Source organism: Patella vulgata, chromosome 4 (assembly GCF_932274485.2).
Source record: "Patella vulgata chromosome 4, xgPatVulg1.2, whole genome shotgun sequence".
Classification (NCBI taxonomy): domain Eukaryota; kingdom Metazoa; phylum Mollusca; class Gastropoda; family Patellidae; genus Patella; species Patella vulgata.
In genome coordinates, this window is record NC_065882.2 from 57,577,856 (window position 1) to 57,600,040 (window position 22,185).

Below are 22,185 nucleotides of genomic sequence, written 5' to 3' on the forward strand. Positions count from 1 at the left end.
TTGTGTTAATTCCCCATTATTGCAAACTCCTGCAAGAAGCCAACAGTAAAAGTTTAGACCGAGCGAATATATAGTTTATTTTGATAATCGAGTACAACTTTTATTTGTTTGACCTCGTAACCCCAAATGCCTCATCGTCGCTTTGTCAAACGTGAACGTGTAGAGGAATGCACCCACAGCAAAGACACTGAATAATAATGGACAATTCTTTATAAGCTCAGCCGTATTTCAAAGTCAGAATAATTATGCTAGATGTAAGTATGCTTTTGGAAGTATTCTATTTATTCTGCAGACTAAGACCCTTGTTTTACGTATCGCCGGCGGTAGGGTTTGTTTGTCGGTGAGATCAAAGAAAAAAAAATTGTGGTATGAAATTAAAAGTGACAAGATTTTAAGTTGACAATATTAATGTGCACCGATGATTATTAATGAAAAATTTTAATTCAAATATTGATTAAGTCATTGTGTCTGTTATTAATCTCATCCCAATTATTTGGGAGCCAAGGTTTTATGATGATAGTGCCATGCAGTATATCAATGATGAGTAGCGTATGTCAGTGTCAGTTCAGTCTCAAGACAAGAGGTCCCAGGTTATATCTGGTGTTGACTCAGAGAATGTTCCTCATGATTTTTCAGCCTGTTTTCCTCTTTTCATTGGTGCCATACAGAGGACCTGACAAAGAAAACATATGTCTTGTTTATTGCTTAGCTAATATATAAATGTTATTTAAGAACTTGGTCCATTTTAGTAACCTGGTCTATCTTGGACTGCCTACTGTAGCCTGTCCGAAACTTAAAAAAACAACAAAAAAACAAAAAAAACCCACAACACAATTGAACTGACCTTATGTAACAATACAACATTTAAGTAAAATTTCTTTAGGAAAACATCATGAGTGTTAATCCTTATATAAATGTGAAGCACTTGTAATTTATAATAGAAGTTAGAACATCTAGTTTCAATAGCCTGCAATGGCTATAAAAACAGAAGATTTAACTAGACTTCCTTTTCCATTAGGGTATATTTTCTCAAGTCTGCTACATGGAATGGATTTTTCGTTCATCTTAGGGTAGGGTAGATTGACTAAATCACTAATTGAGTAATACATGTAACCTGTACATGAACATGTATGTGTACAGAATTGCATAAAAATTGTCTGACTTACTAGGAACATTTTAATCCTTTGGTCCAGAGAGTAATAATTTTTTTGAATGTAATTTTCTAAACCCCTTTTATGCCAATAAATTTGTGATTGTTTCATTTCTTAATATTTTATTAATTACTACTTTTAATTCATAAACTGTATGTATTTTAAGTAGCTTAATCCTAATCTGTTTAAGTAATTATTTGGCCAAGTCTGTAATTAAAATTTATTTAACTTCAGAGGTAATCTGAGAAAATTAGACTAATTCTTGAAGACAGATAATTAAATATATATCATTGTGTGAGATAATTAGTATAGGTTAACACTAATTATCATAATAATAAGAGAATAGATTTATTAGACAGGCTTATATCTTTTAATTACATCTAAATGTAAATGATGTATGGTTTGTCCCCTTTGTATTATGTTATAGCCATTATAGCCAGCAGCCAGTGCATTGTTGTAAGTAGTTTATAAATGTTAATGTGACATGGTACATGATGTCAAACAGTATTAACACTTAGATCTTGATGAAGTAGTCATTTGAGAGACAAGTAGGGTGTAGTTGAACTACCGTCTTGTTGTGTTGTTAGTTGAAAATCTTCAGTTAGTGGTAGTGGAGTAATTGAACTGGAAGTAAAGATTTGTTATAAAGATTTGTTGTATGATTGAATTCAGTAGTTAGTCAGGTAAATGCAATTTAAATTATCTGAATATTTATATCATTGTGAAGAAATTTATTGAATAATCAGATTATTAGAATATATCAATTATCGACAATTCTTCTGAAGAAAATTTAAGATTAATTATTTGGATAGCATTGGTCAAAGTCACCAAATCTGTTTCTAGTGTGAACTTTTGAGTGATTCTGTTACATTACTTTCTAAGTTTTATTTCACTATATATATCTATATGTACATCAAAGTATTTTAGTGTTTTAATGTTATACTCTACGCTACACCTACATGTACTAACTTTTGAATGTCAAATGAAGCTATTTTTGATTTAAACATGATTCAGATAGAGTCAAGTACAATGTACTACATATGTATTCTTATAATTAATTAAATGTTTTATTGAAAGTGTTAATTAGTTATAGATACACCCCCAGTATAAGTACTTTATAAGTAAATGGAAATATATTTTGTAAAATGATAAGTTTTTAGGTTTTAAGATGATATTATTTAAGTTTTCTGTGTAAGCTGGTTTTCTTTGAATTTCAATATAAAAATTTTATGATATTAATACTACTGACTCTATATTGTAATATATTCATTGATGTTATTAATCTGTCAATCAGAATATACATGATGTATTATATTTCTATAGATCTTATTAGTCTACAGGATTAAAGTGATATACTTGTGAGGTATAATGTCAATATTTGTATCAATTACCTCCAAATTACCTGCTATTGTGTTGTGTAAAGTTTGACATTACTTACATACTACACAATGCTATATATACATTGTACCAACTATGTCTATACATAATTGTGAACATTTTTTAAAACTTCCCACAGATTTGAAAGTATCATTTCTAAAAGATCATATGTATTCAAATTTTGATAGACTTGAAACTTAATGTACAATATTTGCTTAGTTACACTCACATACCAGTTTTGTTATATATATTTCAGATATATACCTAAAGCTGTGAATTTGAGACATTAACTACAAACCAACATATATAGCCATCCATCATGTAATTAAGATATTTAAAGTTGTCTAAAGCTGTATGGATATACCACTGTAAGATCTGGTTTTAATTATTGTATAAAATGCGTGAAGAAGACATGGAAATTGCCATCAAGGTGGTTGTGGTGGGGAATGGTGCTGTTGGGAAATCAAGTATGATACAAAGATACTGTAAAGGAATATTCACGAAGGATTATAAAAAGACAATTGGTGTGGATTTCTTAGAGAGGCAAATTGAGTAAGTGATTATTAGCATACACAGGACACAATTCTATGAATATAATTACAGTTTATTGCCTGAGTGACATTTTGATAAGGATATTTTTGTCTTTATCAAGCATAACATTGCATCTTGTGTCATTTGTATTTCCAGTTCAAGAACTATATGCCATTGAAACAATTTATTACCTTTTTAACATGAGGAAACATTGTCATTGTTAGATGTTAATTGCAATTAATGTACATGATCCATGTATATGCAGGGGATTTAACGTTTATGCTGGGGGGATGGATGGCCGAATGGTTAGCATGCGCGCGCTGTATCACGAGGCCTGTCATTGAGTCAACTGGCATGGTTTCTAATCCCCGGTTGTACGTGACAAGGAGTAGGGTTGCCTGTCCAACCTCGTGGGTTTTCTCCGGTTTCCTCCCACTGCTAAAGATCCCTACGTGCAAGCAAATTATTGAAATAAAATTAAACCATATGTTACTCCCGATAGTCCCAAAATGACCTAGTCTGTGTCAAGTGGACATTAAACCCCATTTCTCTCTCTCTCTTAACATTTATGCTTGAGCAATAATCCAACCAGGTATGTATCCTGTTGTCCTAAAACATAGATGTGGTCCTGCAGTTTGTTTACATTAACTGCACTCAGTCAAAGAGTAAAATTAAATTTAATTTTCTTGGAACTTTAAGTAATCGCTGTTAACTTTAGTATACAAGCTGCCGAACTTAATTTGAATAAAAGGTTCATTTCATCTGTTTTTACAATGCATGTTTAGAAAGTCTTCCTTTCTAAGCCTTATACTTGAGTCTTGGCATACACGCAAGAAGTTACATCTAGCCCTGGAAATCACCAAACCTCTGCACGACACTGCTTATTGTTTTTTTCATAATATATATGTTTAATTTCTGTATTTTTAGGGTTAATAATGAAGATGTAAGGTTAATGCTCTGGGATACAGCAGGCCAAGAAGAATTTGATGCCATCACAAAGGCCTATTATCGAGGTAATATACTTCTATCAATGAAATCCCCAAGGTGTCGTAACACATACAAGTATGTACATAGGATTCTCCTCATTGTATTTTATAAAAGGAAAGAAGTAGCCAGTTCTTGTGAAATGGAAGCCACCGCTTAATTTGTTTATCTATCTACCCGTTTAGAGCAGTATTCATTTGAAATATGTGTACGTATGCCCCTACTATTAGTAGTTGACGCCCTCACTGAACGTGTAGAAAAATAAAGAAGTTAACAGTTCTCAAATGTTAAAAAGAATTCATTTTACATCTGTAGAAGACATTGAAAAATGTTTGTTTACTCTACACTGAATAACCCAGTCTACTGGAGATTGTAATTGTTTTTAACATGTAAATGTGACTAAAGTTTACTGGATAATGTTTATTATTAGTCCATATGTGGACAGTACAAGTTGACTGAGAACATGATGTCCATCTTGTTTGGCCAGAATTTTAAGATATTCACAGCAAGTAATGTTGACTTGTTGAAGTTAAGGCCACCATGTTTGTTCAATGTAGTTTGACTGACTGGTTTTGTTTAAAGTTGGTTTTTTGTGTCGTGACTGACTTACTGACAAGATTACTTAAACTGTAACATCTAAACAGGTAGCCTATCTAGAACCATCTATGAGGCAAACATTGATTCAAACTAGGTTAAAAGAAACATTAAGAAAACTAATATCCTTAGTCCTGATCATAGACTTAATACAAAGTCTGAGCACCTCCCTTAGGATAAAGACTAGTAGAAATAATTTCTTTATAATCAAAACAGAATTTATTCAGAATTTCTTTTTCCCAACACCTGTTTCAATAAAATAGGGTTATCAATTTCTAATGAATTGTAAAATTTTGAATATAAGCTTATCCGTTGAGAATTCACTGAAAACAAATTATAAATGGCCCTGTTTGATTTATCAATACCGGCGCATACCGGCTGACCACAGTTCGGCATTTCCCCGACGAGGTCACTTGATTTAACCAGAAGTCGACAAAAACTCAGCCGCAGCGTACGCCGAATGCGCCGCTTTGTCGGCAGCGGCGATCACCGGTGCAAGATGGTGAACATGTCAACGAGATAAAATTCACGTTAGTTAGGAATGCCATTAAACACGAATATTAAAGCGTTAAAATTAAACCAAATGCTTTAAAGTTGAATTAAGGCTTCGTAAAACCAGATGTTCATATGTCATTTATTTATATTTTTTTTTTCGTAATACTACAAATAATTTTCTGTATTATTTTGTGGTCACTTACTTATAGTAATGCTTTCATGAATACTGTTTTTACACGCCCACATTGAAATGTGGTCGTATATTGTTGTCGCCCCTGTCCGTCCGTCCATCCATTGGTCCAACGTCCACAATTGCTTGTGGACGCTCTAGAGGCCAAAGCTAACATCCGATTGACTTTAAATTTATACACAGTGTTAAAGGCCATGAGACGAAGAAGCATATTGATTTTCAGCGATAATTACCGCCAGCTTTATGGCCAAATTTATCATCCGATTGACTTCAGATTGATACACAGAGTTTAAGGTCTTGAGACGAACAAGTATATTTTTCAATGAATTTTGATAACTGAACAGCTAAATCCATGATATTAAATGTTTCGTATTCTAAACGTTAGCATGTGACAGAACTTGATAATTACTTAATGAGTTGTTACTTTTAATCAGATTTTATTTTATTATAAATGTTTCATTACCGAAAAAAGTAAAAATATGCGACAACTCTTGTTGACTGCACGGACGCTTTAGCTGCTGTGGGCGTATGTTTTGTTGCCTGGCAACCTATCGTTATTAAAACATGTCATGTTACCAGTTTAAACATGTCATGTTACCGATTTAATATTATAATATTATCCGACTCCAAATTTATTATCAGCCGGGTCACTTGATTTGCTCTGATACGGTAACCTGACCGGCGTACGCCTTGTACAAACCGGCTCGCCTATCGGTGGACAAATCAAGCAAGCCCATTTTGTCCAAAAGTACCCCACCTTTAGATTATTTTAAAGTTTATAATCTGGAATCATGTTATATCTTAATAATACTATACATTATTCATTTGATATGAATTTTAAAATATAAATTTCACTTAACACATTGGAATATGCTTGTCCATCACAGAGTTAGACAGATTGAATTTGTATATAAATTAAACAACTGGAAATATATATTTATTATCAGTCAAGCAGAGAAAAATATATGAACCTCTTTAATCATTGTGACCAACCATCTGTGAATGAAAGATCGCTAAAGTTTGTTCACTTCATTGAATTACGGAAAAAACATCAAAGATGAGAAGTATAGTCACTCCTTGTTTACATCAACTTGGACTATCTGATTTGTATAAATAAATGGTCCAGTAAATACTTTGATAACTTTGAGTAATTGAACAGTTTTAACTTACAATAGACAAATCACAACTTTAAAGTGAGAGTTTGATCAGACACCTTTCAATTTGGGTTCAGAATATAGAAAAAAATATTCTTATTGACAATTGCTAATAAGAAAAACATTACATTTTATTTACTAATTCATAAACTAATCCAGATCCTTCTTCATTGACCAATCCCAGTTGAATCTAAGTACCGGTAGGCCCGATTATTCATGATGTCAGCAGTCTAAATAATAGCCCTATAAACCGGAAGAAACAATTAAATTCAATTGAATTCTGTCTTGGGGATCTTTTTTTAGTGTTCAAAAATATTTTCTACACATACAGTGTACTCTCACTTTAAAGTTTGTCTTGTGTGGCAATCACACACCTCTTACCTTAGACATTAAGATATAGAACCTAATTATCAACGGTAATATAAGATATATTGTACAATAGATATTCAAGCTCAGTTGAAACTGAATAAAGTAGGCTTATCTACTGAAACAGAACACTATTCATATTGGATTTTTATATAAAAAGTATATTATATGCTAGTAATAAATCATACATAATTCAATAGTATATTAAGTGGAGCAAATCTGGTAATTGATAGATATGTAATTATACCTGCCATTCACAATATACCCAATATTGGCAATAAAAACATTAACCTAGATTCCTATATTTATAAGACCATGACATTGGATATCATTTTTACATGTACATATATATACTTTATTCCTTATACTAGTATGGAAGTCTATTCAAAAGTCATTTGTATTATTGTCCCCCCACCTTTCGAAGGAAGCAGGGGACTATTAAAATCTGTCTGTTTCCTCGTCGCTCAGGGTAAGCAGAGCGATAAGCAATTTGATTGGTCGAGACTTTGGAACACAATAACTCTCCTTCGAATAGCGGTAGATTGCTCAAACTTGGTGTAAGCGTTCATTTGGTGAATGCTTCGAAGATGAGCATTTTCTGCTTAGGGTAAGCAGAGATAAGCAATTTGATTGGTTGATGCTTTGGGAAAGGATAACTTTGGTTCTACATGTAATTAAGTGAGAGTGATGAAACTTGCTGTATACCTTGACTGAGTTTGATAATGAACATTTTCGGCTCAAGGTAAGCAAAGCGATAAGCAATTGGATTGGTCAAGCTCGACAACTTTAATTTTAATTGAGTGATAGTGGTGAAACTTTGTGTACAGTTTCATTACATCAATACCTTAACAAAGGTGTCTATTAGGTGAATGCCTTGACAGAGTTCGATCATGCTCATTTTCCACTAAGAATAAGCAGAGATAAGCAATTTGATTAGTTAGGACTTTGGAACATGATAACTTTGGTTCCGATTGTGTGAGCGTGATGTAACCCTGAGTATAGATTCATTATATCAATACATTGACTAAGTTGAATGATGAGAATTTTCGTTTATATATTAGGCTAACTAACGATAAGCAATTTAATTGGTCAAACTTTGGAACATAACTACTCTGCTTTTAATTGACGTATAGATGTTGATTAGGCGAATGTCTTGACTGAGTTCAATGATTAATATTTCCCATTAAAGCTAAGCAGAGCTAAGCAATTGCATTTGTCGATGCTTTGAAACAAGATACATGTAACTTTGGAGTGATGAAACTTAATATATAGTTTCACTGTCTACCAGGTACTTCAAAACCTGACTGAGTTTGATCGTGAACACTTTGTGCTTAGACTAAGCATAGATAGACAGTTTGATTGCTCAATATTTTGCAAAAGATGAATGTGCAATTCATTAATATGTGTCATCTGTGTTTATTTGGGGATTTGGGCAGTGGACATCAGCCTCATTGTTTGCTTGTTCGTTTATTACTTATTACTTTAATTGAGTTATATAATACATTTATGATTTTTAAAACTGTTTTCTTAATAATTCTTCATTGAAATGCATTATCATCCCCAGTCAGCACATGGACTTGTGATCAAATTATCTTTTTTAATTTTAATTCCTTAAGTTTATAAGTAGGCCTTGTTTAAGACTTTCATGGTCTGTATAAATTGCACTGAAATTCAATAAAATAGAAAATGTTTGTTGTATGTCTACAGACATGTGAACTCTTTATTAATACTGACCATGAATATTGCATTGTCGATATCTGTGGTTGACCTTTTAAAAAAAAATTAAAAAAAAAAAAAAAAAAAAAAATTAAATCAGTTCAGGAAGAAGTTGAAAGAAAAATAAATTTCTTTACTGACAGCACTTAACTAAACTTTCACAATAAAACACATTCATTGTAATTGAAGTAGATGTACATTGTATAATACATGTACAGATGACAAGTAGGAGTCATATACTCATAAAAAATGAAATTATATATAGTTTGTTTCTTCAATTCATGTTTGTCTGTTTAGTCTGTATATGTTTTCTTATGCTTAAATGATGCTAAATTTGGAGAAGAGAATATCTGATTATGTTTCAATATTCTGTATTTGCTTGTGGACACTCTACAGGTCACAATTTTTATCTGATTTTAAAGAGACTTGAAATATAGGTCTATCTCCCAAAGATCTCAGTTCTTTCGATATTGGCATGTATCGGACCATAACTTCATGGATTATGGCCCCTGATTGTACAAACTTGAAATACATGTTATTGACCCAAAGATCTTGGTTCCTGTAGATATTCATGCATATCGGTTTGTAACTTCCTGAATTATTGCCCTTGATTGTATGAAAAATCCCGTTTTTAGTTTGTGGTCTCTCTAGAGGTCACAATTTTTATTCGGTTTAAAAAAAACATTTGAATATAAAAGGATCACCGATACACAATAATGATGGTTGAGTTCCAATTCCGTGAAAATCGGACCAAAACTGTTGGACAAAACGGCCGCCCCTCGTGTGCAAATAGTGTAAAAAATATGGTATATCAAGGTTGTGGACCCTTTAGAGGCTACAATTTTGATCTGGTTTTGATGAATCATTAAAATTACGTTTATATCACAAAGATCTTGGTTCCTTTCAATAATCGCGGATATCCAAATGTATAACTTCCTGGATTATGGTCCCTGATTGTTTGAAAAAAATCGCGTTTTTAGCTAGCAAAATGTGGGCGGGTCTTGCATAGCAACCACTTGTAGATATTTATTAAGGAATGCCATTGCATTCCCGTAATTTTACTCATTCGGGTCAAGATCCTACTTTTTGACAACAGCAACTTACATGTACCTAAAGTATCAATATGCACATACACTTACATGTAGTGGAACTGTTTTGTGATACTAATTATAATCTTGTGAATTCTGGCTTAAGTACTGATACAATACAATGTTATAGGCTTATAGCTTTTTTCTATTTTTCTTCTCACCTTAGATTCAACACGTTAAGTGTTTGGTCTCATTTTTACCCGACATTTCAAAAAGACTGCGTTTTAAAGGCTGTTGAAATATTTAAATAGATTATACAAGAGGAAGAAGATGTTATTGGATTATTGTGACCGTCTGCATATTGTTTGTGGATGATTTGGATTTCTCTAGAACTAGAAGTCATTTGTCAATAATAGCCTGCAGATTCTGTGTTTTACTTACTTTAGTGAGATAATCTGATAACACTGCCTTGTCAGGCAAATTCAGAAAAGCATTTACAATGTGTACCTTAGAATTATCATTGACATGTACATTGTACAGTCACAAAGTGATATAATAATTAAAGGAAGTTTAAATGAAAACCACAATTTTACCTAGCTTTTAAATGTAATTATCATGTTATTTACAGTTCAATTCAAGTTTTGTTGTGGATTTTGTCAGTAGACTAGGACAGGGGAGATACGGCATTTCAAACAATTTAATCCTTAATTTTTTATTATTTTTTTAGTCTGGGTGCCTCACCATATGGGATCCTATCACTGTTCGCACTCTCTTCTTTTTGTTCTATTATTTGTGACCGTACTAAACCGTTCCAGACTACTGGAAACCATGCAGATGTCTTAGACATAGTCATACTTGTTCTTTGTAGAAAACAATAAAATTCTTTTGTAAAAGAAAACAAAAGTACATAAAAACATGTAACAAAAGGTATTTTTAGGCATATCTAATTAAATGTGTTGATTTGAAATGTACTCAGTTCAACTCTCTGAAACATCAAATATTGAAAAAGAGAGTTTTAATTTTATTTGGTCATTAAATTCTGTGCAATTTCCAATTACTGAAAGACTTCTAATTGAATTAGCCTCAGTGGACCATGTTGATTGAGCTGCTTTTAAAATCAGTAAATATGTACATGTATCTTATCATTTTATTTGTTCTACGAGTCATATCCTTGACGACATGTATGTAACTATTTAATAACCCATTGACTAGTTGATAACAGATACTTGATAGATTTTATTGTTTAATAACACCAACCTATCACCTGCAACAAGTCTATAAAGAGACAACTATAAAATCTATTATCATGTTAGGAGTATATATTATTAATATAAGATAATCTATATTAAATGTACAGGTCACTATAGATATATTAGATTGGTCTTCCAAGGTTTTATGTCTGTCTGAATTCAAAATTATGTAAACTACCAGTGACAAGAGACATGTAAAATTAAACTGGTTTAAAATTGCTGGCGATCGTTAAACCAGTTTAACTTTTTCAGTTGTACGCAAACAAGATGGGACAAATAAACCAGTTTTAAAACACTAGCTCTCTATATACATGTACTACCTGTCTTTGAGGAGGCTTTTGTTAAAAGCTGAATTATATTGGCTGTATGAACAAGTCCTTAAAAACACTGTCTCCAGTTGACTTTGGGCCCACGCAGTAAGATTCTTATGTAAATTGATGAAGTTTGATACCTAATTAACTTATACTGTTTTTGAAACAGATTTACTGGCTTGGCTGCCCTTGGGCTATTAATTTTCTTCAAAGACGTACTTAATGAACTCTTTATTACACCCTTGCTAACATTAATGTATTATGCAATTGTCTTTTGAAGCAAGATATGTACAATAATTAATCAGATATAAACATTCTTTTGATCATACTTTATTGGTATATTTATGACCATGTAAATGATTAGTGAACATTATGACCTAGCCAACTCTTCCATCTCTGGTAATAAGTCAAAGATAATACTTTTCTTATCTGTTTTCTTATATTATTATACCATAAAGTCTCTCCCTTTGATCTCAAAATTATTTTTAGGATTTCTGTGAAGGTTGTTCTTGTATACAAGTAAACTTATAAAATTTGTATATTTCAGGAGCACAAGGTTGTGTTTTAGCTTTTTCTACAGTTGATAGAGATTCTTTTGAAGCAATTGAAACCTGGAAAAAGAAGGTAAAGCCTGCCCTATGTTATTTCCTTTTCAATATACATGTACATGGAGGTGACAAAATTTTCTGAGCAAAACCACACATCCATGAGGAAGAATATTCAGACATTTGGATTTGAAATAGATCTATCGCATAGCAGGTTTTTCACTCAGCTAATCAAAACAAAAAGTTATCTGTCTATTTTTTGAAATGTCTGATGTTGTTGCAAATTAGACTATTTTTAAATGGGAATTAGATAAGATTAGATAAAGAGCTGACAGTTCTCGCTATAATAGTTCAAAATAGATAATGAAAAAAGAATATGCTAAAAATTTCAGTCAAATTGCTTCACTCTGAACTGAGATACTAGAGATTCAGTTGAAGGCTAGCCTCGATTGTCATTACTAACTTTGGTGAGATAATAACCAATCTTAGTTATCCATTTTAACGTTAAATTATCCATCACAAAATGTTTTCAAATCCACTAAATATCGCAGTCTTAACGATGGCATCAAGAGTTGATTACGGTCTGGACAAGTCAATTAATGTCTGATTAATAATTTAGATAACCCTTCAGACCTAAAGAAAGACATGCAATAGGCAGATTTAGCTCTTACATAATGAATGTTTAATCAAATAGCTGCATGTTTTGTTTTTTTTTAAAAAAAAAAGAAATCCCACTTAAGTGATTAAATTCAAGTGGAATGACCGGTTGACTTGTTTTATTCTATTATTACTGTAACCTATCAGGATTAATGTGATAGATCACCATGTCATTTTAGATCTTATCTTGAAAAGAACAAGGCTTTGTTTACTTTTCATCTGTAATTAGTCAGATTTAGTCTACAAATAGCCTATAAACAATAAACTAAACCTTATCTCTGTGAAACTCACATTAAAGTACTTATTAGAGTACATTATTTATTAGATCAGTCATCAAAGAAAGTATTGTGAGAATGTAACTAATAGACTACATTATATGTTAATACAGTGTTTAGCAATCTAGAAAAACTAATAGTTACAGTTAGTTGGTATAATAAGACTTTGTACTATATAAAGGCTAGAACAAGGAAGTTAAAGTTTAGTTATTATAATATACTCTTCAAAAAAAAGTAGGGGATATTCAGAAACAATACATAACTGCGGAAATGCACTGCTGTTTTTATTAGAGGTAACCAGGGTATGTTAATAACAGGGCAATTGCCTACACATGAACATAAACAGTTCAAAGGGCGTCTTGTTTGACGGCCCCATTTCACTCACAAAGAAATGCACTGTCAAAAGTGAAAATGGAAGTTTTTGATTTTTGTCTTAATAATGAGTAATTGCTCGACCATTGGTGGACCACCAATCCTCAGACATTCAGCAATTCGTCGTGGCATGCTCCTAATCAACCGTCCAATCACGATTTGGGACAGTCTGACCCACTCCTCTTGCAGTGCCACGGCCAATTGTTGCAGTGTTGTCGGTTGACGTTGACGTCGATGAACACGTCTCCCGATCATGTCCCAGACATGCTCTATAGGGAAAGATCAGGATTCATGGCTGGCCAAGGCATATGGACAATATGCTGATGCTGGAGGTATTCATTCATGACACGAGCGACGACCTGCACGTTGAGCAAAGGGCAGAACTATCGGTGCCAGGATGTGGTTACGGTAGTACACACCAGTGACCTTTCCTTGAACAATATGCAAGTCCGTTCTGCCAGTCATGGTGATTCCTCCCCACACCATAACAGACCCACGCCTGAATCTGCCATACTGTCTGACGTTAACGTTAGCATGACGCTCGGTGAAATCGAGAGTAAATCTGGACTTATCTGAGAACATTATACGCGCCCATCGACGATTACCTCAATATCATGTTGAAGACGTCTCATTGCAAATTAAATGTAACACACTAAAGCAAAGATACGCCAAACAGTAAATCGTTTGCAAGAACCGATAGGAAAGGAAACATGGATAGGATAAACCAGCACGCGGCAGTTTTCATCAACCCTTCCTTGAAGTGTCAAATTTGACAATGAACCCCTCCCACGTGTATGGCGCTATTGCGTGTCGCAGATGCAGCTCTTTGGTTTTGTTTGGGCGATAAGTTCTTCATCTGTGAACATACTCTCAAAGCATGTCAAGTGCCCATGACTATTTATCATATCACAACCTGCATAGGTATTTGCATTTTAATATCCCCTAGTTTTTTAGAAGAGTATATATAAAGGTTAAAATAAGAAAGTTAAAGTTTTGTTATAATATATACTTATAAAAATTAGAACAAGGTAGTTAAAGTTTAGTTATAATATAGAGCAAAGGCTAGAGCAAAGAAGTTGAAGTTTAGTTATAGTAATAATTATAAAGGTTAGAACATGGCAGTTAAAGTTTAGCTATGATATATATTATGGCTAGAGCACAGAAGTTCAAGTTTAATTAAAATATATACATTTGTAAAGGTTAGAACAAGAAAGTTCAAGTTTTCTTATAATAGATAAAGATTAGTTATAATTTATGAAGTTAGAACAAGGTGCAGCTGTAGTTAAAGTTTAGTTATATAAGGGTTAGAGCAAGGTAGTTAAAGTTTATTATATAAACGTTACAACAAAATAGTTATAATAGTAAAATAAATTATAAAACAAGGTAGATATAGTTTAGTTATATTAATGCTAGAAAAGAGAATTTAAAGTTTAGTTATATAAATGCTACAAAAGGTAGTTAGAGTTAATTGTAATATACATGTATAAAGGTTAGAACAAGGTATTTAAAGTTAAGTTATATATTGAAATACATTATATAATACATAATGGTCAGTTATTATGTAATATATACTGGTTAGAACAAGGTACTTATATAAAGTGAAGTTGTATAACTACTTAGTACTAGAACAAAGTAGTTAAAGTTTAGTTAGTTAAAGTTCGGATATATAAATGCTAGAACAAAGTTGTTATAATAATTGAAGACTAGAACAAAGTTGTTATAATAACTGAAGATTAGAACAAAGTAGTTAAAGTTTAGTTATGCTAAAGGAAGGTTAGTTAAATTTTGGATATGTAAATGCTAGAACAAAATTGTTATAATAACTGAAGATTAGTACAAAGTAGTTAAAGTTTAGTTATAATAAATGAAGGTTAGAACAAGGATGTTAAAGATTAGTTCTTTCAATGCTAGCAGTAGCACAATGTAATAAGTTATATACCGTTTTTTTAGGACTTCGAATTTTGTCTAATGGTTTGGATTGTTCGTACTTGGTTTTATTTTATTTTTATAATTATAATAAGTGAAGGTTAGAATAAAAAAGTTAAAGTTTAATAAATTAATGTTAGAACATGGTTGTTAAAGTATAGTTACATGTACATAATAAATGCAGGTTAGAACAACGTAGTTAAAGTTTAGTTATATAAATGCTAGCACAAAGTAGTTAAGTTTAGATATATACATGTAGATCCTAGAACAGGGTAGTTAAAGTTAAGTAACAAGTGTGAAGTCCAACAAGAAAATGATAGCAACATGTATCACTACTTACAGCTAACTGAAATAAAGTGATAGTAACATATACTTTTACCGTACCTGTAGGTAGATGAAGTCATACGGTCTATTTATATTTTAGGTAGAAGATGAAGTTGGCCAAATAAACATGGTGATAGTTCAAAATAAAATTGATCTTATTGATGAAGCTGTTGTTCATAGGTAAGATTAATGTGTTTTGATTATTCAATTTATTAGAAAATTTCAAATTCAATTTATTAGAAAATTTCATATTCAATTTATTAGAAAATTTCATATTCGTATTCAATTTATTAAAAAATTTCATATTCATTCAGTTTATTAGAAAATTTTGTATTCAGTTTATTAGAAAATTTCATATTCAATTTATTACAAAATTTTATAATCAATTTATTAGAAAAATTCATATTCATTTTATAAGAAAAATTCAATTTATTGGAAAATTCCATAGAAAAATTCATATTCAATTTATTAGAAAAATTCAATTTTTTGGAAAATTCCATATTCGATTTATTAGAAAATTTCATATTTGATTTATTAGAAAATTCATATTCTATTTATTTCATATTCAATTTATTAGAAAATGTCAGATTGAAATAATCTTCTGGTGACTAAAAAATATATAATATTTTTCACATTATGTTTAAAGTGATGAAGCCGAAGCCTTAGCAAAGAAATTACGCCTTAGATTTTATCGAACTTCAGTAAAAGAAAATTTAAATGTAGATGAAGGTAGGAAAATTTTTTATGAAATTATTGAAATGCACATCAGGTGATACATTATGTACAGTTGTTCTATATGTGTGTACATGTACAAGTGTACAAGACATCGTCATTTCATATCAACCAACTAGAACCCTTCGGTCAGCTACCGTATTAACACTTATTGAACTTAAATTTAAGAACATTTGGATCAAAAACCTTTCATTTCACTGCATAAATTTTATGGAATTATCTTCCCAAGCATGGTAGACTTTCTCCATCCTATCTGTTTTCATACATACATGACGCTTAAAACATGGCTGTTTAAATGCTACAACTGACTCAAAATTTAGAGCAATATAAATGTGCTTCAAGCAGTTTTATTTGGGTTTGTTTTTTGTTTTGTTTTTTTTTAAAAACATGAAGATTGCACTATATAAATACTGTTATTATTTAGACAGTTTTAGATGAAGCACAGTATGAAGTTTGCATAGTTTTTCATCATTATATCACTTTTAGAATTGTGTCCCAAATATTTTTCTAGTGATTGATGTGTCTTCAACGTGAATTAATGTTAATTGTACTTTTCAGTATTCCGATATTTGTCTGAAAAATATTTAGAAGAGTTGAGTATGGTTGTAGAAGATGATACACAAACATTAACTATTGGTCAAGGTAAGATAACTCTTATTGGTATATGTAAAACACTACAGGTATATAAAAGTTGTAAAGTATATGTACTAATGTAGTATATTAAACAAGGTATATGTTTAGGAATGTAGAACCATACCAATGCATATAGATTCACATAAAAGATATTTGCTGAACTAAAATTTCTATACATCCACATTTCAATGTGGTTGAATATTGGTGTGATATATATCATTAGAAGGACAACACTTGTTTGAGTTTCACTGATTTCAGATAATAACTTCAATTTTAAGCGGTATTCAACTTCAACTTCAAATAATTTCTTAAGTTTATATGAAGCTGTGTCAACTATATCACAGCAAAAAAGTGTGTGTGAAATAGCTTTATTTAATGTCCCCGTCCACCGAAGTGATATCGCAGACAAGCAAAAAAGAAATGACCATCCATTTTATCCATAGTTGTTGCCCTTGACTCTGAAAACTTGAAAGACACTAGTATTATTAATATTATTATTTGCCCAAGAAGTATATTTTAATTGGGAGCCACGGTGACTCATTAGGTAAGACATTGGCTCACTAAGCTGGAGGTCCCGTGTTTGATCCCTGTGTTGATGCAGGACAGACGGCCTGGTAAACGAAAATGTGTAGTCATTCGGATGGGATGAAACATCAAGGTCATGTGTATACATTAGGGTACATATAAAATATCCCATAGCAGTTGGAATTCGATGTAAGAGTAGGCTGTGGTGCTGCTGTCCAGGTAAAATTTTCCTCATAGCACACTGTATATCATAAGTCCATCTTCATTAGCCCAATTGGAGCAGAATAGTAGGACATTAAACCCCATTTCATTTCATATTATATATTTTAGCTAAATCTTCTTTTGTTTCAGGTGTAATTCAAAATGATGTGAAGAGTAATTCAAAGGACAAAAGTTCAAAGAACAAAAATGAAACAATTAGTCTTAAACCACATAAAAAACGTGGCAAGAAACTACTTATGTCCTCTAAATGTGATTTATTATAGTGACATAATGTACATAATTCTTTAAGTAAACGGGTGAAATTCTGTGAGTGAGAAGATTTCAGTGAAGCAAAACGATATTGAGATACAAGATTTCAACACATGTATGGTTCGGAATGAAAATACCGGTGAGAAGGAACAGACAGACGCCCTATTTTAAGAATGGAAAATGTAGACAGTTTGATATACCGGTACTTAACTGTTATATTTGTATATATGTACTATTCATTAACTGGTTGACCTAAATACTTACTATATATATATTAACACACATTATATACCTGTTGTTATCTACATGTGCATGGACGAAATCTCTGGATTGTGAAGGAGAGAACCACAAGGGAGGTAACCAAGATAAGTGTCTCAATGATGAAAGCGTTTCTTCACCTTCATTGCATCTTCACAGTGTCATGATTTTTTACCTTTGATTAAAGTATATTAATATACATATACTAAAGGTTACAAACGTATAGTAAAATCTTAACACTGCAAAGATGTTTTTGTGAAAGAGTTGAAAAAAAAGTATATTGAAATAATTGCTATCTTTCTTAAATTATTTAATTTTATGTACATGTATTTTAAGATTTAAATAGTAAATAAAATCTGTATTTTTTGGGTGAATATTCATTAATGTATTTATTTTATTAATATTAAACCTATAAGTCCATAAATTAAACCTATTGTAAACAAAGAAAGTGGGAACAGCTACTCACCCCAATATTTCCAATTTTAAACCTATAGTACTTATTATTTACAAGTATAAAAGGGGATTATCCCATTTTTATTTTATTTTTTCACAGAAAATCTGTTATTTATCAACAAATATACCTGTATTTCTTTTTAAATATCCATTTCTGGCGTAGTTAAATTCAATGACAAAATGAAGTGTTTTTAAGATGAAATGCTTGCCATTTAATAGTTAGGTATGTATGCATATGAAAAATTAAATGTTTTTAGAATGTAATGCTTGCCATTTAACAATTTATAAAAAATTAAGATTTTAATTACTCATAGTCAGCAATATTACAACTATTTTTATATATATTTTGTAATCCCTAAATTATCCTTATAATAACTTTTTTATAATAAATCAAAGTAAATCATGTGAGAAAAATTATTAATATATGTACTGATAGAAAAAAAAAAGGTTTTAACCTTAAAACACAATTAGTATCAAGCAATGAAAAAATAGCCTTAGAAGAGGTTATGACCAGATAAAAACAAACTAGTTTAGAATCTGCTAACTAGAATTGACAGAAATTAACATCTAAGATCAATCAAGTTTGTTAAGTGAAAGTACATGCCTAGATAAGCTACACGTACACCTTTCTATTCAATCTATACACCAAGACTGTATCTCAATTTCTTGACACAAGCTGATTTTTGAAAGTAATGAATATATTTTTATAAGACAAATCAGATGATCAAAATTTTTTTTTTTTTTTTTAAATGTTACTGTATGTAAATCTACTACTAAATATATTAAAATATACTGAATAAGATTTATATTTTAAAACTGTTTTGTAAGAAGGATTTATTTATTTTTATATAAAATTACTTGTCGATGTGGATTGAATAGTTGTTCATAAATATGTGAAGCAAGTATAATACATGTGTAAAATATCAAATAGATTTAAGCTGTGGATGAAAGTTATAATTGTTGTGTAGAAAATTCAAAAGGCTAAGATAAGGAGTTTCGTCGCCTGTATGAAAGTCATGTCTATACTTAAAATTTACGGTAAATGGTGTCCAGTTGTATTTAATCTGAACAAATGTTGTTTAGTGTTCATCACTATGTTGTGTTTCATTATATTATCTATTTATACATATTTCATAGAAATTTAGTTGTGTCCGTTTTGTGTGCAATCTCATTTTCACGAAGAATAATTTTTGTTATTTTGTGACAAGTTTTAAAATATTCATCACAAAATCCATCCATTTGTTGTCAAATCAAAATGAAAGGAATCATTCTGACAAAAATGTAAACTAGACATTAAAAAGATTATTTATTATGTTATTGAACTTGTTGATAGTCTAGACCAGCTGAGAAATGGTCAAAACAAATGTCTGCTAAGTTTTCTTTTGGCTGAAACATAAAAGTTTTTTGGATTTTTTTTCAATTTAAGTGAATTTGGACCCTGAATAGTTATAGTAAGTGCTTTTATTATTGTAAAAATTTATGATATAATATTAGACATATTTGTAATATATTAGACTTTTAAAACGTAAGAAATTGTGTTAGTAATATTTAATGCATAAAATTATATTATTTATTTTGAATTATGATCTCATTTTATTATAATATTTAAATTACTAGGGTTATCAGCTACATGTAGTTTGATCTCATCTTCACAGAAGCTCAGTTTTAAAAGTTCAAAAATTTGTAATTAAAAGTATGTTCAATACATGTATATAGCCTGGTTTGAGAAATTGCCATGTTTTAATCTGACTATTGAATTGGTCATCATAAATAATGGTATATTTCAAATCTCTGTTTAATTCTTTCAAAGAGTTCCATCAATTTAAATTGAAATTAAAACAGTCACCACAATCACCTATCTTAGTATCTAAATTAGAAATGAAAATGTTTCTGCTTAAATCTTTCAAAGAGTCCCATGTTCTATCAGATCAATATAATACCTGTATCTATCTGTATTGGAAAGGTAATGGGAGATAACTGTTGTTAGAGCTATAGCTGAAATTTCCTTTAAAATACAATTATATTTTGTAAATCCAACCACATAATACTAAAACAGCAGATTACTGTTCCATATATTGTTGCCATTTTATTTTTTTTTTAATTTGTACAACTTTTTGTAGGTCCACATTATAATATTACCATTTACATTATTTATTATATTATTTATTATGGTCGATTAATGTATTTTGTTATGGTTTTGGTCATTTAACTTTATCAAAGCTTTTTGATATATTACATTTTATCTTTAAACTTTAATAAATATTCTCATTAACCAAATAGATCTGGCTCTATTTATAAATTAATCACTCGCAGTGAATAATGACTCAAATGTTGTTAAAATGATATAACCATGAAATGGTCCACAACATCCTTTACTATTATTGCCGCACCCTCTCTTTATCAGACATTTTAACCAATATCCACCAAGACAGAAATGGCTCCTGCAGGCACTAAAAGATTCATTGATACTGAATTTCATTTTGACTACATGTTTATATGCATATCAACATTTGTATGGTTTTAGACTGGTTTCGACTCCATCGAAATACTTTGTTACATGTATCTAACAAAATATTTTCGACCAGATCTTGACGGTAAGACCGACAACTGAACAAAATGTACAGTCCTTACCATGGTATGATAAGTGAAAACTTAAAATAGGAATGAACACGAAGCGAAACGTATTAATAAATGTGAGCACTGAAAACAGTCTAATGAGTTTGTTAAAGGAGCTAAATCGCTAATATTTGGGACCTAGAAATTGACCCAAATGGGTCGAAACGCATATAATAATGTAATCTGATTGTATATAAACTGATTTACATTCAATAGTTTCCGTTTTGACTCTAATTTCAAATCAGTTATATCCAGCGAAATACGGCATGTGTCTCAACCCTATAGCAATTTCTAGCGTCTGGTTATTCCAGTCTATTAAGCAGGCTCTCCAGTTGAATATGTCTAGCCTCTTCTTTCTGGTCACTTGTTGCAAATGACACTAAAACACAATATGGTACACGATTCGTGTACCAATGGTAAAATGTTTATTTTGTCTTAAATATTGGATATCAGAAGCCTGCCTTTTCCTGGTAAGATTACAACATCAATTTTATTTGAATTGACAAATAATTCGTATTTTCAACGTGTAAGACTTTGAATGATATTGAGTTAGAGACTTAGCTACTTTAACGTTCGTCACTATTCTGGCGGCGTCTCTAACGTGTTTTTTCAATCCGCAATCCAGTGATGTAACCCGAAAGAATATATTCAGTTTGTGTGTTATTGATAAAAGTTCTTGAGATTAATTCTGTTTGTGGAGTAACAGTGGTTGAAAGTTCAAATGGATTTTCTGGAGGGTTTTGCTAAACTCAGTAAAGCATGAATAGTAAGGGACGCTAAACTTTATAACGCATGGGTAGCACGGCGTTCAATACCTTACAATTCAGCTGAGGGCGTTTTTGTTGTTCTTAGTGTTTAACGTCCGTTTCCACCGAGGATGATATCGCAGACAAGTTGTCTTGTTTTCATTTTCATTATCTTAGCACACGCGCCGGGATCTTTCCTATGGGAGGAAACCGGAGTACCACGAGTTTCAGAAGGCGCTCCTATCTCCAAGCCACATATGCTAACACCAGCGATCGAAATCACGACCGTAGCAAGATGTGACCGGCCAGCTAGATCTTGAAGCGTGACATTCTAGACCACTTGGCCATCCCAGCCCCCTCTCTGAGGGCCTTCGTCCTCACGATTTATTTATGCTGTGGAAAGATAAGCCCGGAAAAGTATTCATTTAGTTCATTTTTCTTCTCTCGAGTTTATCTTTCCGCTTACATTTTTTCTACACATAATTATTTTCTTCCGGAATGATAT

General features: G+C 31.3%; 1 protein-coding gene across 2 annotated transcripts; it reads left to right on the plus strand.

Annotated features, from left to right (window-relative positions):
* The first annotated feature begins 92 nt into the window (after positions 1-92).
* Positions 93-21,147, plus strand: LOC126818973 (ras-related protein Rab-23). Of its 2 annotated transcripts, none has more exons than XM_050546698.2 (8): positions 93-254; positions 2,785-3,080; positions 3,987-4,072; positions 11,695-11,771; positions 15,347-15,426; positions 15,893-15,975; positions 16,537-16,620; positions 17,488-21,147. In XM_050546698.2, exons 2-8 carry the CDS (start codon positions 2,926-2,928, stop codon positions 17,619-17,621), a joined length of 699 nt encoding a protein of 232 aa, XP_050402655.1. In that variant the 5' UTR covers positions 93-254; positions 2,785-2,925; the 3' UTR covers positions 17,622-21,147. The 2 variants fall into 2 exon arrangements, with proteins under 2 accessions (XP_050402655.1, XP_050402656.1); XM_050546699.2 differs by lacking the exon at positions 93-254 and adding an exon at positions 1,665-1,834.
* Positions 21,148-22,185: the final 1,038 nt, after the last annotated feature.